General features: G+C 44.9%; 1 protein-coding gene and 1 pseudogene across 1 annotated transcript in view; both read right to left on the bottom strand.

Moving 5' to 3' along the window:
• Window positions 1-16263, bottom strand: part of LOC144095609 (uncharacterized) — a 43742-nt pseudogene extending 27479 nt beyond the window's left edge.
• A 104-nt stretch (window positions 16264-16367) lies between these two features.
• Window positions 16368-22952, bottom strand: part of LOC144095608 (uncharacterized) — a 30561-nt gene continuing 23976 nt past the window's right edge. Inside the window, exon 3 of the mRNA XM_077629282.1 lies at window positions 16368-16639. Coding sequence (XP_077485408.1) covers window positions 16368-16639 — 272 coding nt within the window. The remainder of the gene's footprint in view (window positions 16640-22952) is intronic.

Raw genomic sequence — 22952 nt, 5'->3', positions numbered from 1 at the left:
CAGGCAAGAACAAGAAAATCGATATTGAAATGTGAGGGTTTCAAAAAAAGCCGCTTGTGTGGAACTTTGTAACAGGCTTTTTCGAAGTCTAAAAAGAGGGTGTCCACTATAATGTTGAGATCAAGTTTAGCGCTTAGGTCTTTAATAAATAGAGCTAATTGAGTATCACAAGGAAGGCTCTTTATGAATCTGTGCTGGTTTGCGTGAAAAAATTAAGAGAACCTAGAAATTTCATAATGTGAGAGAAGATCACATGTTCCATTAGGTTTGATGGAACGCTACTATTGGATATCGGACGGTAATTGGGACGAAAAAAAGGGCCGTGCGCTGTATTCGGGCAGGGGCGGCTCTGACACCATCTGTCCGTCATCGGTGGCGTGCGAAAGATCTGCCAGCAACTGACAGGTGCCCTCACTGTAGCGCTGCACCGGACATTTGTGATGTGCGGCACTTGTTGTGGACGTGCCCAGCGACGGCTGCTAGTAGAAAACGGCTCCTCAGGGAGGTGGGCCTGCGGTGGAACCGCGAACGTGACTATGAGTGCTGGACTATGTACAATCGTTTTATCAGCAACCACTGCGACTACCTCAGCGCAACGGGTCTTCACTCCTTCTTTTAACTTTCAATCTCCCGCATTCCTTCCCCTTTCTTCACCTTATGTCCCATGGCACACTTTTCGAATAAAAAAAATTGTGACGAGAAGATGAAGGCCCTTTTTTGGTACTGGAATGACTTTACCCACTTTCCTGTCGTGCGGTACAATGCCTGATGAAAGAGATTGCTGAAAGATATGAGACAAGGCACTTGTGACATGTTTTGTGTTTTTTAGTACCTTAACATTAATGTCATCAATACTTGCTGATGAGGTTAGTTTCAAAGAATCAGTTATTTTAACAATACCATGGGGTTCGAATGATATAACGGGTATAAGAGGAAAACCAAAGGACAGAAAATCACGTAGATCCCCGTATAGTTCACGAGCAAATACAGAACTGAAGCTTTTCGGCAACATCCTGTTCGGAAACTGCATCGTCGCGAAGTGTTATTGTGTTCCTAGGGTTAGGATTAATGCATTTCCAAAATTGACGAGGGTTTGTGCGCAACATTCCGGGGATTGTGGTGTTAAAAATGTTTGGTTAGATTTAAAAACTTGGGCGTTTTAAACCTTTTCGGCTTCGTAATATTTTTTGCACGTGCTAAAGTTATTACTTCTTCTGGCTGCCCGCAAAAGCCATTTCTTCTTATTATTAAGGCGTTTTAGTGTATTATTGAACCAAGGGGAAGAAACGCGCTCACTCACAGTAATTGCAGGAATGTACCGCTGGATGAGGTTAATCATTTTATTCTTAATGAGAAGCCAGTTACTCACGGTAGATCTTTGCTCAATGTCAATAAGGAACCAAGCACAGAAATTGTCAAGTCCACGGTTAGTGCTGCTGTAATCGCCTTTATCGTATAAAGTGATTGTTTCGGTTGCTTTTTTTGGTCTTGGCACGTGGCTGAGAAATTTGGCAAGGATTATCACATGATCACTAAGCCCTGGAATATATGAGAGGGGTAATAGTTTCTCTGGATGGGACGTTAGTATCAGATCAAGTATGCTTGATGATTGTGCAGTTTGTCTTGTTGGGGAAGAAACTAGTCGGGTTAAAGCAAAGGTTTGACACGTGTTCATAAAATGATATTCTGCGGAATTTAATGCGATCTCAGAAGGGCAAGACCAGTTTATTGCAGGGAAGTTAAAATCGCCTGATATAAAGACAGTAGCATGCGGAATTTACGAGGTTACACTGTAAATAGTGTCATGAAATAGTGGAAAGAACGAAGCGTCGCTGCCTGGAGCACGGTAAACACTGCCGATTAAAATGGCCGAGAAAGAGGCGGTGGAGCAGATGAATAATATTTCAAGGGGTGAGTCAATTTTTAAATTGATGCATTGAAGGTTGCGGTGGGTGGCTATCAGCACGCCGCCGCCTCGCTTGGCTTCGCGATCGTGTAGAAAAATATCGAATTCTGGTAATATGGCCTGCACTGCTTTGTAATCTATTAGTTCATTAAGCCAGGTTTCAGTTAGGACAACAATATTCCATTGAGTGGCATCAATGAGACTGATGAGGGCTTCGCGTTTAGGAAGAATGCTTCTTATTTTAGTGTAAAGGAAAGATGCAGAGTTAAGAGCCGCGCAGTGCGAGGGACTAGGGGATAGCTATAGGGTGCAAGGTAAAACCTGTTGATAATACTGATGTAATGTGTATGTGGTATTGCCTATGGTCATCCTGTTGTGCCGCAGGGTGAATTTCTCACGTTAGTCTTTTGCAAACTGGACGAGGTTTTTACGAGCTAGGCGGGTGTTCTGGCAACAGTCTTCGGAAATGCTGAAATTGGTCTCTTTCAGTTTGTTTGCATTAGTAAGTACCTGTTCTTTAATTTTCAAGTGCGCAAACCTTACCATTATTGGTCTAATTTTCTTACCATCAAAACGCCCGAGTCAGTATGCTCGTTCGATGTACATTGGTTCGACTGAAACCCTAAGCTTGGTATAACAAAATTTCATAATTAACTTCTCTGATTCCGCCCAATCTTCACGATCGGTATCCTTTGTACCAAAACACAAAAGATTAGGACGACGAGACTGATCCTCAGAGTGATCTATTCTACGCACAAGGTCCTCTAATTTACTTGGGTTATTCTCAGCGAGACACTGGACGCTATCACACTGCTGTTTAAGAGAGCTTAAAGAAGCACAGTCGTTCTCAATTTCAGCAAGTCTAGCTTTAATTTCTTGAAGTACTTTCTCGTGATCAGCCAGTTGGTTAAGAATTACTTTCTTCTAGAATTGATGCCTGACCAGCCTTGATATTGTCCAGTGCCACTAACACGTCATTATTTCTATCGGCGCCACCGCGAGTCGTAGGCCCAGGGCTTAGCTCGACATCCCCGCAAAGGACTAAAATATCGAGCAATACACGTGTGCCCTCAACGTGGGCTCGGCAGCGCAACCAGACTTTAAGGTTGAACCACATCTCGCTCATCTAAGGGAAGCCCTGCAGGGACTTCTTAAGCGCTGGCCTCACCAGCGACACACTCGTAAATTGAGATTCCGCATAGCCGCTCTCACTCGTGAGGCAGAAGAATACGCAAACACGCTAGCCCGCGCAAACTGGGCAACCTTTTGCAACAACCTCAAGGATGCACTAAGTAATAAACGCACGTAGTCTCTCCTACGCGCTCTCTTAGATCCAAAAACCTCTAAATCTCAGACAGGTAAGCACCCAACGTCTAATAAAAATAGAGCTCGAAAAGGGCACAGGCGATATTGGCCAACTACGGGACACTTATATACCCACATCCCTTCAGTCGGCAGATCCACCGAATCTACCTCCACCTAAAACGGAACTTGATGGCGACATTACCTTAATCGAAGCCCGCCGAACACTCTAGTATTAACCCCTCTACGGCGCCGGGGCCGGATGGCATAACGTACAAGGCACTACTCAGTCTGGACGAAGTCTCCCTTCAGGAACCCACGGAGCTCTTTCATAACCACTGGCACGCTGGGACGCTCCCATCAGCCCGGATTCATGGCAGCATGCGATTTATACCCAAACCGGGAAACCGCTCACGCTTCAAAATTTGCGCCCCATCTCTTCAACAAGCTGTGTCGCAAGCTATTCGAGCATGCCATCCTCAATCGCCTGCAACCGTTCCTAGAAACAACAGGCTTTTTCTCCAAAGTTCAATTTGGCTTCCGTCCAAACATCTCGGCGCAAGACGTACTTCCCGCCCTTAAAGAGTCTCTATTTTACACTACGCGCTGTACTGCCGCTACGCGAACCATACTGGCCCTGGATATTCATAAGGCTTTCGAAGCAGTAAGCCATGACCATATCCTCACGACATTAGCCACCACGGGCTGCGGTGCCCGCATATGACAATATGTTCGTGCCTTCCTTCGGGGACGCACGGTAGAACTCCACCTTGGGGATATCGCCTCCCAGCCTTTCCCCCTGCCTAACCGGGGAACCCCTCAAGGGGCGGTGCTATCACCTTTACTTTTTAACACTGCCCTGGCGCCAGTGGCAAAGGCCATTGCTGCTATCCCAAGGCTCAACACAGCCATATACGTAGCTGATATAACCCTCTAGATAACGAGAGGATCCCTTGGAACAACCCAGGATATCCTACAATCTGCCATAGACATCACCACCACCCAGTGAGTGAGGGCATGTCACAAATTTTCCTATCTGTTCCCTTTTACCCTCAAGATAAATGTAAAACGACGTGTCGTGCGTACAAGCTAGCTGCTTTTTATTTACCATAGTGGATCGACGGCTGTAGCGGCCGCCTTCTGTCACTGAAAAGGCACGCGTATTGCGTACAACATTTCCTCTTAAGTACCCCTCCGGCCTTTACAGTGCAGAAATGAGTATGTGAACTATTGTTTTTGTAGTCCATTGTGCAAATAAAGCAGCTTTCATATTACCCCTTTACAGTGGAATCCGATGGGAAACTAAACTCTTGGCTGAATGTTTCTGCTCTCGCATTTCTCGCGTTCCATTTGTCGGCAAAGTGCAAAAGCGCCACTGGACGTTTCCCTGCGGCAACCCCAACGCAGTGACATATTGCCACCGCTCACAGTCGCTACCGAACCGACATCTCCTTCCGGCGTTTTGTCCAATCATGGGCGGCCGCTGCGGCAGATTATGACGCTTGTTATTATGACACAAACTCGGAATACGACCCCTAGTTATTTCTGAGCGAAATTCAGCGGAACGTATTTATTGCTGTTCCGCTTCTTGAGGTGTAATTTGGGGGAGGGGCGGCATCAGGGGTTGGATAAGGGGAAGTAGTGGAGGCTGCTTGGACGCACCACTCACCCTTTTTAGCAGGGCCGGTTCCTTTCTCGGGTATATATAGAGTCCCAGAGTGACTGCGTCTCCTGGATGCGGGCTCCGGAATCACTGGCTTTCGAGGTAGAGGCCCGTGGCTCGGTGGCGTTCGTCTTGGTACCACTGGGCCCCCGAAGTGGTTGAAGTTTAGCAAAATCGCGTTCCAGATTTTTATATCCGGCGTTCACAGTGACCACAGTGTCCTTTTCCGTGTGTGTTTTTGTTATTTTGTTAGTGCGACGGTTCCGGGTTCTCGGTCTCCATGGTCTGTTCCAAAAGTATCTGGGGGGCCATGGTGACCGCCGGTTCTCCTTCGTCAGCGGTTGGAGTGGTGGCCATTCTTTTGTGCTTCGGTTCCAAGGTTTCTTTGGATTGACGGTGAGTGCCTTGCTTGGACCGTTATTCTGATTCACTTTCGTGGGCAGTGTTGTGCTGTTGACGTATTTTTGCGGTTCACTCGGCCGGTCGACTTAGGTTTAATTCTATCTGGGCCGATGCTCATTCCTGGGTCGATGCTCAATCTTGTGCTCCTGTTCAGTCTTCTGCTTTTGCGCAGTCTTTTGCTTCTGCTGAGTCTTTTGGTTCTGCTGCACATCGAGGAGTGTGCTCTGTGCGGCAGCGTCTCCATAAGGATGGCGTAGGATTGCGGCTTCATTAGTTTCGCCTGTGTTTTTCCTTCTTTTGCTGTAATTCTTCTGTCTTGCCAGACAGTTCGTGTCAATGGTGGAGTGGTTGGATGTGTGGCAGACGATGCAGTCGTTTTGCAATCGAGATGTTCTAGTGGAGAATTGTGTATTCCGCAATTGTAGAATATTTTGTCCTGCTGAGTGGGGCAAATGTCAGCACGGTGTCCTGTTTTCAGGCAGCATCCGCAGGCCTGCATCACTGGTCGGATTGGCTTGCACCTGTATTCTATGCCGCTGAGGTAGATAAACCATGATACTGCTTTGCCTTCAAAGGTATATAGACATGCCCCCTTTGTGCCGAAAGGCCTCGCTTGAATGATTTTTGTTTGTTGTTGATAAGTTTCCGTGCAGTTTAGCAATTCCTCTTCTGATGGTATCGGTAAGGCACCGATAATGACTTTACATGAGCTGTCTGGAAAGGCAGCATAAGCATTTGTTGATTATTCCTTTCCTCCTAGATTGATTGCCTGGATGTTGCGTATCTGTTTAGTGAGGTCCGGATCCGAGGTGCTCAGAATAGCGATGTCTTGCTCCGGCTTGACTCTGACCCCGGCATCCTGGGTTAATTGGCGGCTGAGCTTGAACTGCAAAGCAGCAAGTAGTGACCTTCCGGAGTTGTTCTGCAGCGTCACCTCTGTGCATAGACGCATTGCCACCTTGTAATCATCATGCGGCAGCCTCGGTAATTTGACGATTCGTGCGGGTCGTGATATATGAAGGGTCATCGGGAGAATAAAGCAGGAAGTTCGCAGAGCCCACGTGGAGCGCGTGCTCTCCGCTCGGCTCCCTCAGCGTTCCTCCTGTTAGGGATCTTAAACGTGCACTGACATCGCACAGCTCACGGGCACCGTTGCGTTTCGCCTCCATCGAAATGCTGCCGCCGCGGTCGGGTTCGAACCCGGGTACTCTGGATCAGTAGCCGAGCGCTCTAACCAGTGAGCCGCCGGGGCGGGTGGAGTCGATCTTCTTTAAAGGTTTTAATACTAGCCATTTCTAAAATATCTTTCACAACATTACGGGGTAATAGGATCTAACTTTTAGGCCCTTTAACAACGAACGTTTCTCGCATTTTTGTAAAATTCTGCAGAAAACAATTTTCTTACACCTTTCAGCTTGGCGCATGATAGCTTTAGATGCTTATGCGGCACTAACCCCAACACAACACAACAATGCTTATTCTTATCATTAAAGTGTCACCGAACTAAAATGTCATGCCATATCACAAATTTAACTAAACTAACCAACGTCACATGGCAAGACTATATCTATATTACACATTATATTTATTTATTTATTAGAACTTATCATTTATTACGTATACCTACAGCACGTTGGGCGTTATCCCAGGGGGGTTGCTTGCAAACACAATGTTAGAAGGGTAAGCACGAAGAAAAGCAAGGAATCAGTTATAAAACAAAATTATAAATAACTATTCACTAAAAGCGGAAGAGAGCACATTGACCAGGAAGCAAGGTATCCGAATAAAAAAGGTGTTGCGCACTTCACACTCGACGTATGAAATAAATCACATTGATCAGATGCTCTCTGTGGCGGATGAAAAATCGGGTGCAGAGACGATCTCATCCGTTAGCAAATCCCATTCTTCTATCGCTCGTGGAATGAAAAGTGTCATACATTGATGCGACTTTGATAAGGCCGGATATTTTTTTTTGGCGTTACCTCGCCTCTTGGAGTGATACTGATGTTGTTTCAAATGTATGTTCTTGTCAATTACTATTTCATCTTTGTTAGCATTGTGTGAAAACATTAATCCGACATCTGCGTGGGGACAGCAGCTTCCACCCTAGGCTTTGTCTTATTAGCGAACCCCTAATACCGTAGCTTTAGAAGGTTGCAACGAATCTTGCAGCCTTTTTTTTCGCGCTCTAGCTTCTCTTCAAAAACATTTGTGAACGGATGTCACGCTACGCACTCGTATACTAATACCGGCCTACGATTATTAAGGTGCAGTTTCCTTCAAAGCTTTGGGTGCCGATTTGATGTTTTTCTAGAAAAGATGCAAAAGGCGACACGCTTTAGCACTTTATTGTTAACTCGATGTGGGATGTCCAATGCGACGTCGCAGTGAATGTGCCGCCTAGCTATTTGTCCTTGTCAGCGCGCTACGCTGGAACATTATTTAAGTACAGTGAAGTAGAGACCTTTTTCTTTTAGTTCGTGAATTGCATATGACCGCATATTGATATGCTTAAATCCATGTTCCATTTGACACACCAAGAGCGAATTTGCTCAAGATCAAGCTGCAACATGCTCATATCTCCGGATCATGACACAGGGTCATATACAACGCGGTCGTCCGCGTACAATCCCACAGTCGAAGCAATGCCTGCAGTTAAATCATTGATATAAATGAGGAACAGGAGTGGCCGAAGGAATGATCCTTGCGGCACGCCTGGCAAAACATGAACCGCTCGCGACGTTACCCCATTCAGACGTTATATTGCTGACGGTCTTCAGATAATCTTTTATCCAACCGCAGAGTGAATCGGGAAGACCAAGAAATGACACTTTGTTCAAAAGTAAATTATTATGTAAGACAACATCAAAAGCCTTTCGGAAATCAGTGAGTACAGTATCTATTTGAGTTTTGGACAATTATTTAGGGGAAGCCCCAAAGCAGGAGTAAATTTGTAATGATGGAGTAATTACTGATCGGCATATCCACTAAAGCGCAGCCATACTGCTAGAAAGGAAGGCTATACAGCTTTCTTTGAACCTTCGCAGTTAAAGGATATTTCGTCCTGGTCCGGGGCTGGAACCCGAGACCACCGTCCCCTCCTCCCCCGTAAAAAAATCCTGGCTACGTGCCTGGTTGCGACTATGTGTGAAGTACAACAGGAAGGTCTCTGTTTTGTAGTTGACGTTTTCGTATTTACTTGAGCGCTTTTTTATTTCACTTTATATGCGACCATGTTGTATAGAACGGTTTCCGAGTATGAAAATTCGTTTGTGTGAGTCATTATAGTGAGGGGCGTACCTGAAATGCGCACCAGACAAACATTATTTTATTAACGCTTGCATTAGGAAAAATCCTCCTCTCCCTCAGTTTAAAAAAGAAAATTTTGTTCGGGTGCCCCCCTCCGATCTACGTGCCTGACCAAGAACACGCCTCTATCAACGCCCGCAAGAAATCGACGATTGCCTGCGTCAAGATGAGCATGTGCGAAGCGAACTTTCCCGCTCGGCATCGCCGTCAGCCTCGCGATTTACGTCGCCACGCCGCTTCTACGAAGCCGTGGTGCGACGAAGGTACCGCGGCCAGCCTTGGGGAAACTAAAGGCAGCATTCGTAGGAGATGAGGTTGCTCACGAGCGAAGCACCAAAGATTGTCCAGCGACCATGCTACATGAAGACGTCGCACCAACTACGCAGACGCCGCATACAAAAAATTGGTAGTGGCTTAACTTGGCTAACCCTGGGATTCAACAAAAAGAGAGTACGCTTGATCAGCGACTGAGCCTCGTCCATGGCAGCTTCGCTACACGCTCGCGACAGCCGTTCTACATATACCCAAGCGACCACATGGCTATGATATGGTATCATGTGGTCCTATGTCATCACATGGCTGCACATGGATATTCCCGATCGGATATTCTTCATATCAAAAGTCACCGAATGTCAAAGGTCAAAAGTCGAATGTCAGATCTCAAAGATCAACTAAAGGTCATGGGTCAAGGGTTCGACACGTTAACTGCGCCACATACGGTCATGCACGGCTAGCGTCTATCCGTGCTGTGTGTTTAAATTAGTAATTATATTTTATGTTCCTTTATTTTTTGTGCTTTCACTATTTATGTGACTTGCCCTGCCTTGTAATTCGCTGGGCCATGGGCCTCGTCAAGCTGACAAATGCAGCTTTTAGCCCAGGTGTACCACCAGAATTTTTTTTCAGGAAAAAAATTGAATTGAGCTGAAGGTCATGCAAGGTCGATCATCCGGCCTGCGCGACGGCTGCACCACCTAGCGCAGTGAAGCTTTTGGCTTTAAAATGAGCTCGATGCCGACGCCATCCGACTTCAGAGTGATGCCGCCACCGAGAAAAGCACCGGCGACACGCCCTGCCCCATGATTCACAGACCCAAAGAAACCGTGACCCGATGCCAGGACGACGCGCAACGCAGGACATCCGAATTGGACGGCCGTAAAGATTGCGCTCTAGTGGACACATTATTCGGTGATGATCGCAGAGTTCGCCACACAGCGCAGGAAAGTCTCTTGGGACGGCCCACAAATCCGGACTGCAGGTAGGCCACTTTATTGCACCATCTGGACGGTGACCATCGACAGGAATACCTATCATGATGAATTCGTAGTGCGACAGTAATGTTTCCGCGGCGTTATAGTGAGCACCAGGCTATCATCGATCTTCGAGCAGAGCTCTTCGCGCTTTCGACGGACAAAGCCATCCCTTCGATGACATAGCCGCCGTTGTGGCTCAGAGGTTGTGGCAATTGGCTGGGCTGCTGGCCCGAAAAACACGGGTTCGATCCCTGCCCCGGCAGTCGAATTTCGATGGAGCTGAAATTCTAGATGCCCGTGTACTGTGCGGTATCAATGCACGTTAAATAACCCCTGAAGGTCGAAATTTCCGGGGCACTCCACTACGGCGTCCCTCATAGCAGGCGTTCTTTGGGCCCATAAACCCTAACACGACAGAAGTCTCAATTGAGGCTATTTTCATGAATTTTTTTCTCAGCATATATAGAGCATATATTCCTTACAATTCGCACAGGTAAGTATCTAGGGCATAAAAGAGAACGAAGCAACAACATCAGGAACATAGATTTCGATTATAATGAACAAATCTCGCGTCGCGCTGAGCGCCGCTGCATCGGCTTTCATTTTTATATAGTATAGGAAAACAGTAAAAGCATTGCCCTAAATATGGCGTTTTTGAATATTGCACTGTTTTTCAGAAAACTAAGCAAAGAAACCCATCCCCAGTTTTTCTTAAAACTCCTGAAATAAGTCGCTGGAATGAGGCGAAATAGGATACGAAAGAACATGCTCATTACTTTTTTTCCGACATTGCTAACCAAACTCAAACCTGCAGCTTCTCGAACATCGGCAGGCGCGCCTAAATGAATTAGCGCAAACAGCAAACACTCTTTCCGTTGCTATAGATTTTCTCCATATCCCAGGACTGAAACTGTTTCCGTCAAAAAAAAACAAACAAACATACCTAACTACCTTTTATGGGCAAACACCGATCTGTGCGTAAGCAGGATTCGGCGGTGCCGCTATCGCCGGGTGCGGGTGGCAGCTGGGGGTGCAGCCCTTAGAAATGTATGTTATAAAGAAAAAGAGTTTAATATGGTGTTCTGAGTGCACACTGCAGCTATGAAACCATGCGTGTTCCCAGGCCCTCGCTTTGTCGTTCCGCTTCAGGCATACCGTGGTCAGTTTTTCTTTTGCGTTTGACTAAAAATACAGCTTGGTTAGCCGCGGTTCATATATTTTGATTCGTTTAAGCATGTGATAGCTATGCTTATGTAGGCATTGCCTCAATTGTTGAAAGGCAACCCCATAGGTGCACTGTGCAGTAAGAAAATTGCGTTGAAAGCTTTTGTTTACATGCATTCCCATGGGCCGCACTCCCAGTTGTTACCCGCGCTCGGAGATAGTGGCACCACCGAATGCAGCTTACGTCACATATGGAGGTGTGTCCACAAAGAGTAATTAGATGTGCTCTCTCTTGATGGAAAAGGTCTCCGTCGTAGGATGTGTAGAAAATTTTAGAGCGGCTGAGGGCGTGTTCGCTGCTTCCGCCCCTTCATTTTATCTTTCCTGTCGGTGCTCAAGAAGCTACACATTTGAGCTTGGATATTATTTTTCACTTCCTCCTAAGCAGTTTTTTAAGGACTTTAAAAAAAATGAGGAATGGAGTTTTTTTGCTTCTATTTATGAAAAACATTATTATATTAAAAAAAAACAGATTTACGGCAATGCTTCTTGTGCTTCCAAATATTGAGCAACACTGAAAGTTGGTGCACTTTTCTAGCACCTAAATGCTTCTGTAATGTGCAAATTGGAAACAAATGTTCTTTATATTTGGAACAAAAATTCCTTAAAATACCTAATTTGAGACTTGTGCCGTTTTCGAAATTTTTTCTAGGATTCGACAACTACCTCATAATGGCGGAAAAAAGCCTTACATACATTTTCTCATCTGCTGCACCTTTAGCACGCGAAATGTATCCATCATGGCTTTTCTAGCTTGATTCTTACGTCATTGCAAAGTTTTTGCTTGAAAACACACCTCCACATTGTGCATGATGTGGAGGTCCTCGGAAAGGTGGGTTGTAGCGACGACAGAATGGTGAGGTCTCGAAATAGCTCTGACTTGAAGAAGGAACGGGAGAAGCTAGTAAAGCGGAAGTCCATAAATTAGCACCACCATCATCATCAGACTGACTACGCCCACTGCAGCGCAAAGGCCTCTCCCATGTCTCTCCAATTAACCCTATCTTTTCCCAGCTGTGGCCACGGTACGCCCACACACTTCTTAATCCCATCTGCCGACCTAACATTCTGGCGCGTCTGCTACGCTTGCCGTCTCATGGAATCCACTCCATTGCTGTTAAGGACCAGCGGTTATCTTGCCTTCGGATTAAATGCCCTGCTGAAGCAAATTTTTTCCTCTTGATTTCGAAACGGTTGTCATTAACCGGCATTTGTTCCCTCACCCACTCAGCCCGCTTCCGGTATCTTAACGTTACGCCTATCAATTTTCGTTCCATAGGTCACTGCGTCGTCCTCAACATAATCTGATCCCTTTTCATTATCCTCCACATTTCTGCCCCATAGTTAGCGGTAAGAGGGAAAGCAAACGAATTCAGGATATCGCTGCAGAACAGATATTCGGCTCTGACTGGGGAAGACAATCTTAATGTTCAAACAATGCACGATAATATCAAAGCTATCATTACGGAGTGCGCAGTAAAAGTAGGCGGTCGGATGGTTCGACAGGATACCGGCATGCTATTTCTGGAGACGAAAAATCTTATTAAGAAATGCCAAAGCAGAAAAATTTCTAACCTTACGGAGAGAAAAGAACTGGCAGAGCTATCAAAATTATTCAATAAGCGCAAGGATGCCGACATAAGAAATATTAAGATGGAGAAAATCGAGTATGCTCTAAAGAATGAAGGTATCCTAAAGCCAGATGTATACGCTCAGAGAGAGAAATGTCACTAGCAATATGGATAAGATAGCTGAGGTAGCCGAGAGGAAGAATAAACATTTATTTGTTAAAAGGAGTCCGGAGCGGATTGTGGGTGGGATCCTCAGTCCAAGCATTCAGTGACTTCCGCCTGCGCTTTGGCGATGGCGACTGGTGCCTCCTCGTCTTCAAGGGTGCCGCTGGCCAGCGTTAGCTCCCACTGCTCCAGCGCCGCGTTGGGCTGCTTTAAGTGGCTCGGTTTAGCTGAGCATATGTCCATGTAATGTGCACGAATATGGAAATATCGCCTCACCAAGGACACGCATCTGCGTATAAAGTTTGGTGAATGCGGTGTAGGTGGTGGAGATTGGGGAAAGCAAGTGTTTGGATGCGTCTTAGGTGGTAGGAGTCCCCCGGGGAAAGTTTCTTATGTGGCGGAGGGTAGAGACGCCTATTTAGGCGGAGGGTCTCTACAGTAGTGTAGAGTCAGTGTGTCCCGCTCGGTTGATATGGTCTCGTGCTAGGGCATCTCCCTTATATTGCCATTGAGATCTGCATGTTCTGGGACCCAGGTGATGACATGATCATGGTGGAGATGGCCGCCCAGTAGGCGGAGAGCTTTGCGCGGAACACGTCCACCTGTATAGCCCTCCGGCTTGGAGCTTGTAAAAATGTGGGTACCGTGGCGCTGGGTGTCGATCATTTTGATGGTGCTGGCTATTGCAATGGCTTCTGCGGCCGCCGGATTCGGTGCCGTGAAGGACCCTCCAAGATTGAAGGTGCTAAGTCGCGAGTGTTGCCAATCAAACCCTTTAACATCATCTTTTGATCTATTGGTCGAAATCTAGTTTTTTTGTGTTCTAGTTAATTGCGTTTCTTTATTTCTTTTCTATTTATTTTGAAAAATTAATTCCTGCTACTCTGACCAGGTTCATGAAGTTTAATGTGATGGTTTGAATATCTTCTCTAGTTGCCTTTTAATTTACCATGTGCATTACTCTTTTGGAAGAAATGCGAACACTTTTCACACTTGGCAGTTTTCCACTAGCATGGGTCCTGTTTCACAACAGAACCCGGGTGTTCTTGCTGAGGTCAGCAGCCAGGTATGAGGGTGTCGCATAGTTATAATTATTATGTAAGCTTGAAATGTTTTTAGCTCTCATTCTTGATAAATGCAGGCAAATAATCTAGAAACTGGAAACATGGGGCCCATCATCACTGCACGCCTCTTGGAAATGAGATATTTTCCGTCCGAATGATATGAATTAGCAGAAAAAAAATGCCTGGAGAGCAGCCCTAAGCACAATTTTATCCCGTGGAAGCTCAGAGCAGCTTTGCTTAACGATGGCTTTGTGGTCGAAATCTAGTTTTCGTTTGTGTTCTAGTTGTTGACGTTTCACTAAGTCTTTAATCAATATTTTCCGAAATTATTTCTTGCAACTGAGACAAGGTTTAAGAAGTGTATTGGGATAGTAAACTCAAAATGTTTAAAAATCCTCTGGAGATGCCTAGTCCTGGTCAAAAGTCTTAAGGCCACAGCGTTCAGCTGCCGCGAAATGAATGTTGCTGGTATGCTCCGTGTAGCGGATCATTCAAAACACTAGTAAGTCAGGAAGCTTCTCTACCGCAAGAAGAAACCTTCTGCTAGCATTTTAAGGTCACTCGGTCTTTAATAGCGCCGTAATGGCTCCCTTATGTGGCTGCTGAAACGGAAAGCCTTTGGCCTTAAGGCTTCACCAACACTGTACATTACTCTTCTTGCAAATGCGAACACTTCTCACACTTTGCAGGCTTCCACTAGCATGGGTCCTGCTGCACCACAGAACCAAGGTGTTCTTGCTGAGGTCAATGGCCAGGTACGATGGCTTCCAATATTTAGAATTAGTATGTAAGCCTGAAATGCTTTTAGCTCTCGTTCTTGGTAACTGCAGGTAAACAGCCTAGAAACTGTGGAAACGTACGGGGCTCAGCATCAGTGCACACTCCTCGGAAACGTGAAGTTTTTCGTCTGAATGGTATGGAGCGGCAAAAAAATAGTGCCGGCACAGGAGCTCCAGGCACAATTTGAACCCGTGGCAGATCAGGGCAGCTTTGCTTAATGAAGGCTTAGATCACTAGACCACCACCACAACCTCTCACCTTTCATTCTGCAGTTGTTGAAGAGAGATTACCTGAAACTTTAAGCCGGTATTGTGCTTTATATCAGGGCACACTTAATTTAAATAAGGAATAAAACTTGCTGGTTCACTTTGAACGCGTTTGCATTTGATATTGAGCACATAGAAAAGCATTTGTCTCCATCTTAAGCACTAATGTAGCTACATTTCATCAAAATGTTTTTCACATAAGCTTACAAGCACATTGCATGGCTTCTTGAGCAAGACATTGTCAATGGCTAAACGATTAAAAATAGGCACTCAAACAGAAAAAACCACAACATTACTGCAGACACAGGCTATAAAAGCAAGTAAGCAGAGTATCCGCAGTTTCAAAAATTCATTTGGATGCTTGCTGGTTTTCAGGTACTATGGATGGGCAGATGTTTGTGAGGGCACAGCACACCAACACAGTTTTGTCTAGTGAAGAGCACATGTGTCCCGGCTTGCATGTCACAAAGTCGATTGGCTGTACAGCCTTCATGATAGTGCACTTATTACGTACCAGACCAATCACTCGTTCTACATGAATTCGTGCATTCTCAAGCCGTCTGGTAGTTTCCACTTCTAAAGCAGTAAGCTGCCTTGTGCCTTTAGTGAAGACAGGAGTGTGCAGTTCAGCGCAGTAGAGCCCTAAAGTATCGGCTATATCAAGACCCCTGTCTGCAAGGACAACGTCACCTTGTGTTAAATTATCTAAAATGCCACAGTTTTCAGTGATGTGTTTGTCACCTGTCTTGCCAGCCCAGCCTTCTGAAATGAAGGATTTGACTCCTTGTGGGTGAATTCCAATAAGATACTTTTACCTGCCGCCCTTGTAGTTGGACCACGTCTCACTCCTTCCCTCAAGCGATGATGGCCTTTCAATCCTTATTTCAAAACAGTCTTTCATGACTGCCACCTTTGACCAAAAAGAAGCGAGGAATGGCTGAGGCATAGTGTTTTGAATCTCCTGTATTGAAGGCCATCTAATTTGCGGTTTCAAACGCCAAAAAGCTGCGTGCAGCCATTTGTCAAAAATTCTGCTCACTGTCGTGTCTGAAACAGAGAAACGGTACGCAAGATCTTGCATAGGGAAATTCCACTTAGGCTTCATAAGGAACACAATAAATTCCTCAAACTTTCCAAGGCCATCTTGTTCAATGTGCTTTACATGACATTCAACAAGCTCGAAAACAGCAAACAGCATGGAAAAGCTATTGGATCCCGTATAAAACGTAACCTTAGCGTCGTCACCATGAAATGATGACTGACATCTCTACCTTCTTTTTTTCTGACCCTGTGGCACGCAGCTCAGCAGCAAGTCGCTTGTTGTCGTGCTCAACAGCTTGGATGTCTTGTACAGTCATCTCAGTCTGTACTGCTATCTTTGCAACATGGGAATTAAAATTTTTAGCTCTACAGGTTGCAGAAATTGTAATATCTCACTTATGAGAAAGTTGTGTTTTGTGTGTCAGAACCGACCTGCTCTCGGCTCCAGGCGCAAGCTGCAGCTGTCGTGCGGCGGGTCATCGGCAGGCGTCGCCTCTGCAGTGCATTCGTCTTCCGATGACTGGCGCACCGCTGCATCGGCGATAACTTTAGCGGCTGCTTTCTTCTGCCGCGCCTTCATCCGTGCAAACCGGGCGGACATGCCAACAGCTGGTCTTTCGGCGGGCCCGTAACCCAGGGGCTGCGTCGGCGTCCAGTTCGGTTTCGCGTCGTCCATAAAGCCTGAGGGTCTTCCTGGAAAATTTAAAGTTGGTGCCGTGCGCACAATGTTACACACATTCACTCAATTTGCTACGAACATTGTCTCAGCAAACACATAGGCGACGGCGAGGCTCGTGTACCACAGTTATTTACCAGCTGCAGCACCGCGGTAAACATCTCCGACAGCGACCGTATGTAGGCTTATGTCAATCAATAAAGTTTACTTTTTCTCACCTGTGACAAAGTGCTGACCACATACGCGAACGTTGTCCAGGTTTTTCAAGTCTTTCCGGTTGATCCGCGCGAGCCAAAGGCTCCGGCGCTCGCGCTGCCAGATAATCAGTTTCGATAAACAGTGAAGTCCAACGCCCGGCTCGGTGTTTGTTTTCTGCGCAGAAGACTTCCTTCTGCTTGCGCAGCCGAACATGGCACACATCGGCATGATGACACCGTGGAGAACCATAAATACGAACCCACGGATGGACCGCGTCCCCTGTAGGTTTGCGTGGCTTGGCGCTCTGCGCCCGCGGTTCCGCTCAGTACCTAAAGATGGCGGCACGTATCCCAGAAGCCCTCGTATGTGACGTTCGTAAAAACTCTGTATAAGTGGGGGCCCTCGTGCCCTTTTCCGCTCACAAGTGCCGAAAACTATTGCACCGGAAAGTTTCTGCTACACGCTTATCGTTGCTTCTTCACTCTATATGAAGACCGTTTAAACATTATTTAGCTGAGTGGGCTAATTTTAACGATGTAGCGCACTAGTAGAGCGCGGCTATTTACCACTCAAGTTTTAGGTAATAACTTTCTCACGCCGTAAATGTATGAGACGTGATGAAAGGGCGCGTTGTATCATGGACCATAACCAAAAAAAAAAGATTGAGAAAACGGAATTTTTATTCCGATGCAAATTATCATAGAACGGGCATAATTTTCAATAAGCTCCTTTCCACTGGAGGATAAATGGCGAGGCGGTGTATTCGTTGAAGCACCATCAATTGCCACACATGACATCAGAGTGGCAGTCAGAGTCAAGATGCTGTCGCTTAACCGCTGGATGCAAGGCTGTTTCCGGATCTGCAGGCATCACAGCAGGCAAGGAAGCTTGTACACGCTGCATCGCACCGTTGTCGTCGACTTTCGGCCGACGTCACTTGGATGCTTGCTCAGGAGGCTTCCTCTTCCAAGGTGGCTTTCTATGTCTCTCTGGCTGCGTGAGATACTTGGGACTGTTCGGAAATAAGGTAGGAACTGCATCTCTGGAATGCACAGGCCCCTTTTCCGCGTCCAGTAGCAGTCTTCCATCGAGCTCCGCGTAATATGCCCTGGATATCCCGTCCTCTGCAAAATGCTTGGCGCAGACATGGTCAGTGGGCATTGACGTCTGGTCTGCCCTGGGAATTGCACGGCACAACTTCCGGAAAGGAGCATTGACGGACGGAGATTTGAATAATGGCACACGCTCCGCAGAAATCCGGTAGCCCGAATTGCAGTTAGGCACGAAGCACTTTCTTCCCATTGCGCAGCACTCACGTGCTGTGGGCTACTCTGCCGACGATAGCCAAACACAACGCCTTGGTGCAAAATAAAATAACTTGTTAAAAACAGCACAGCAGTGAAGCCGCACACACCGAAATGTGGCAAAAACACGTGCGCAGTGCCGCGCCACGCCGGACCGAGCCGCCCAGCGTGGGCCCGCCTTTTGCAGCGCCATCATCATCATCATCATCATCATTCATTAACCAAGGTTCCCGTAGGGACATTACATAAGATAGTGTCCGACGGTAATATATATGAAAAGGCCAGCAAAGTTGTGAAAACTAGGCAAAGTAACAGAGAAACAAATTAATATAGTCAATCAAAGAAAATATAAAGAAGAAGCCCACACAAATACACACTACAGTTATAGAACGTGCCCAAACAAAGTGTTTGGTCGTTTAACATGAATTAGTTTGAGACAAGGCTATGGAGTTCAAGGCGTATGGAAAATAGAGATTGGAGCGTTTGACGGAGCAAGCACCGATCATTGGGGGACCCCGGAGACTGGTCGTTATCTCAATGCCGAGGTACCTGTATGAAGTAGTTTGAGACAAGGCTATGGAGTTCAAATCAAATCAAATCAAATCAAATGCAGTTTATTTTCCTTCAGAAAGAAATGAACGGAGGAGGCTCGAGCAAAAAGTGAAACATGTTCACTTGATTGCGCTCAAGCCCCCTTTTACATGGCATGCAGTGACGACACACAGGTGGACATTATATAAAGCATTCTCGTGGAATATGGAAATATGAAACAAAGCAAGCAAAACGTACAAGGTTAAACAATATAGAGTGGTTTTACAAAGCTCTCTTGTGGAACTTAAACAATTTTTTATATGTACAGCAAGTACGAAGACAAAACAAAATAAACTGTAGTAATTTACAAACAGAATGGAACGTGCATAGGTACATATTCATAAAGGCAAACGGTTTTGCAACAGAATTGCATGTTATTATTTCAGGTGCACTAATTAGTATGGGTTGTCTGATGCTTGCTCCGACAGGAAAGACCTAATTTTTGAAATACTAATGTGGTTAATGTCAATTCCGTTATGTTCAAGATTGTTTAAAAGTGTTGGTAATGAATGACGTAGCATTTGTTGCCCATAATTTGTCCGGGAATAAGGAACTTTCCAAGGTTCTGAAAAGCGTGTATCACGTACATGTGTTGTTCGAGTTAACTGTGCCATATATTTTAATTCTTGCTGGCTCTTACGAAGTTGTTGTTTGTATCTTTTTGCCAATGTATATAGGTATAGATTATGTACACTTGTTACATTAAGCTGCATAAAATATTCGCCTGTGTGGGCTTGCGAGTCGACCCCTACGATACGCCGAAGGGATTTTTTTTTGGAGTACGTGCAAACGATTTAGATTTGTGACGGTTGTTCTCCCCCAAACAAGAAAGCAGAAACTTATATGTGATAGAATCAAGGCATTGTATATGTGCAGTTTAAATGCTTGTGGTAGGAAAGAGTGGAACCTCGCTAGTATTCCGACAGATTTAGATATTTTTGTTATAGCATAATTAACGTGAGTGTCCCATAGCATATTTTTGTGCAGATATACGCCAAGTGTTTTAACTGAATCAACAAATTCTATTGGTTCGGATCCTAATGTGATATTTAAGAAGTGTGGTGCTTTCGATTGCCTGGGAGTGAACATGACTGCCTTTGTTTTTTTCGTATTAATGTCCAGGGAGTTCGCTTTACTCCATTGGTAGAGATTTTGAAGGATCGCGTTAATACCAGCCTCTAAGGATTGAAAGTTACGCTCGTGGAATAATAAGGTAGTGTCATCTGCATAGAATATATAATGTGGAACAGGGCTAACAGATGTGATATCATTTACGTATATGTTAAATAGGAGAGGGCCAAGTATGCTTCCTTGAGGTATGCCGGTGGTTACAGGACTGTATGATGACATGTTGTTATCTATTGAAACGCTTTGCCTTCGATGTTGTAGATATGATGTTATGAGTGCTAGTGGTGTTCCCCTTACTCCATATATTTCTAGTTTCTTTAGTAATGTTATGTGATTAAGACGATCAAAAGCTTTAGAAAAATCAATGTAGATGCCAATTACTGCTTCTTTTTCTTCAAATGCTTTTAGTATAATTTCTTTCTGTGTGAGCAATGCTAGTTCTGTGGATTTGCCTTTGCGAAAGCCGAATTGTGTCGGTGTTAACAAATTGTGCTTTTCAAAAAAATTGATGATGCGGATATGAATTACTTTTTCAAGTCCTTTTGAAAAGATAGGTAGCAAGGATATTGGGCGATAGTTTGATAAATTGTTGCGATCGCCGCCTTTGAAAATTGTTATTACTTTAGATATTTGCATCTTTGCTGGGAAAACGCCTGTGGAGAGAGCTAAATTGTAGATATGAGTGAGATGTGGTGTAAGCAAGTCAAGTGCACCTTTTATAGGCCTTAGCTGAAGATCGTTTATGTCCCGCGCCGAACTGTAGCGAAGAGAACTAAATGCATCATGGACTTCACTTTCACTTGTGGGAACAAAAAAGATGCTGTCTAAATTTCTAGCAATATTTCCCGTTGCTTCTACACAGTGAGCACTAGTAACCTGGTTGACTAGATGGTTGTTAAATTCTTCAGCTAGCTCTTGTCCACAAATAACTTTCTCATTTATAATTAATTCATGTGTATTCTGACAATGGGGGTTTCGATTAAGTAGCTCATTTAATTTCTTCCACATAACGTCAGATTTTATGGTATGACCCGTCTCAAAGAATAGGTAAAGATACCGCTGTTTTTCTTTCCGCAGTATGGCGTTTGTTTTGTTTCTATATTTTTTGAAGGCTTTCCAATCTTCTGTATCGCGCGTGCTTAGAAATCTATGGAAGAGTTTGTCTTTCTTTTTTATCATTATTAGGGACTCCTTGGTAATCCAAGGTTTGCGTGATTTCTTGAATTTTTTGCAGTAATGAAGGGGAACGACTGCGAATATGCATCTATTAATTTATTTAAAAAGTTATTATATGCATCATCAGCTGATGTTGTGCTATAAACATCACTCCAGTTTGTCTGTATAAGTTTACTACGAAAAATGGATATTGTAGACTCACTGATGTTTTGAATTTTTCTGCTTGGAAGTGATACAGTATTCGTACGTTTAGGTGTTGTCTTACAGAGTAAAACTATTGCCAAGTGGTCGCTGATATTTGATGAAACTGTACCTGCTGTTGTTTCGTGCTTAGGCAGGTTTGTTATGAATAGATCTATCAGTGTGGATGATTTTGTGGTTATCCTTGTGGGAGTCTGAATCATATTACTGTAGCCTTGCGAGAAGAGTGTTGTCTGTAATAACTGCTCAGAGGTGGACGAGGTAAGCAGGTCTATGTTAAGATCACCTCCCAGGATTGTTGTGTAGTCATTCTTATTTGAAAAATCAAGTAAGGTTTCAAGAAATTGAAAGAAACTGCTCATGCACCCATCAGGCGGCCTGTAAATCACAGCGAAAATGTAGGGCTCACTAACTACGGCAAGACATTCGATGTAGTCATTGATAACAGCGAACTGATCAAGTAAGTCACACTGAAAGCACTTCCTAATATTCAATTGAATTCCGCCACCACGCTTTTTCGATCGGTTCAAAAAGAAGGTTTTATAATTTGCATCAATTATAGCATCACATTCTGCTGTAGACCACGTTTCCGTTAACATGACCACACCAAAGGGAAGGTAAAGTTTTCAAGAAAAATATTAAGTATGTCTTCTTTATTACGACTTGATCTTATGTTCAGATGGAAGCATTTAAGACCTCTCATGTTTCCAGATGTGATAAGATTGTTAACTTCAGCAGGCTGTAATGCCATTCTGAATGACAAGATGGGATACTAGATAAGTTGTTGTGCTCACTGAATCTTTCCAATGTCTTTTTCGCATTGTATGCGAAGAACTTTTGACGTTTCATGTCTGCGAGCAAAGATTTTTCCGCCACGAACCCACACGAACTTCCAGTTTTGTTCTTTTTTCTTTTGTTTGGCCAAGCTGAGAAGCTTCTTCAGGGAGGGGCAAAGGTGTTCATTTATGTACATGGGATCGGAGCTATCAAATCCTAGATCTCTGTTTGTGAGGCGAGTGTTTTTGGCCTTTTCAAGAGCGCTGTCGCGTTTGGCGCGGGACTTGAATTGAATAACTATGTTCTTTGTTTTGCCGTCATTACGAGTGGGAACACGGTGACATATCTCAACATCACTGTCTGTGATTGATTCATGGATAGCAATCCCAACTTTGGTAAGGATTTCTGGTATGTTTTACTCTTCTTTCTCTTCGACTCCCTGAATATCCAAGTTCACGTTTCTTGAATACTGTTCTAATTGAACTACTCGCTTTTCAAGCTCCTCATTCTGTTGTTCCAGAGCCGCACATTTCGCTTCAGCGTTATCTTTTTCAGTGCTTAGCTTTGCGTTTTTTTCAACCTCACTAGTAAGTTGCTTTTTCAGTGTTTCAATTTCAGCATGTGCAAATTCAAGACTTTCGGTCAAACTCTTTTGCTCGTTGCGCAGTTCGCGAAGTTCACTTCGTGCATCCCTTTCCAGGGACGCCTGAGCAATTTTTATTTCCAGCTGAAGCTCTGCCTTTAACTGGGTGAACTCTTGTCTTATCTCTTCCTTTAACTTTGCTAGTTCTTTCGCCATCTGTGCAGGACGCCCCACGGCAGACAAGGGTACACACAACTGTGAACAACTTGGCAATGGCGACGACCGAAGCAACAATAATGGGTTCAAAAACTATATCCAAGCACTAACCTGCAGAAAAAGCAAGCTGTGCTTAGGCGATGTTCGTTCCGTGTC

The sequence above is a fragment of the Amblyomma americanum genome, chromosome 6 (assembly GCF_052857255.1).
Source record: "Amblyomma americanum isolate KBUSLIRL-KWMA chromosome 6, ASM5285725v1, whole genome shotgun sequence".
In the NCBI taxonomy this organism is placed as follows: Eukaryota; Metazoa; Arthropoda; class Arachnida; order Ixodida; family Ixodidae; genus Amblyomma; species Amblyomma americanum.
This window is presented reverse-complemented; position numbering and strand designations above follow the sequence as displayed.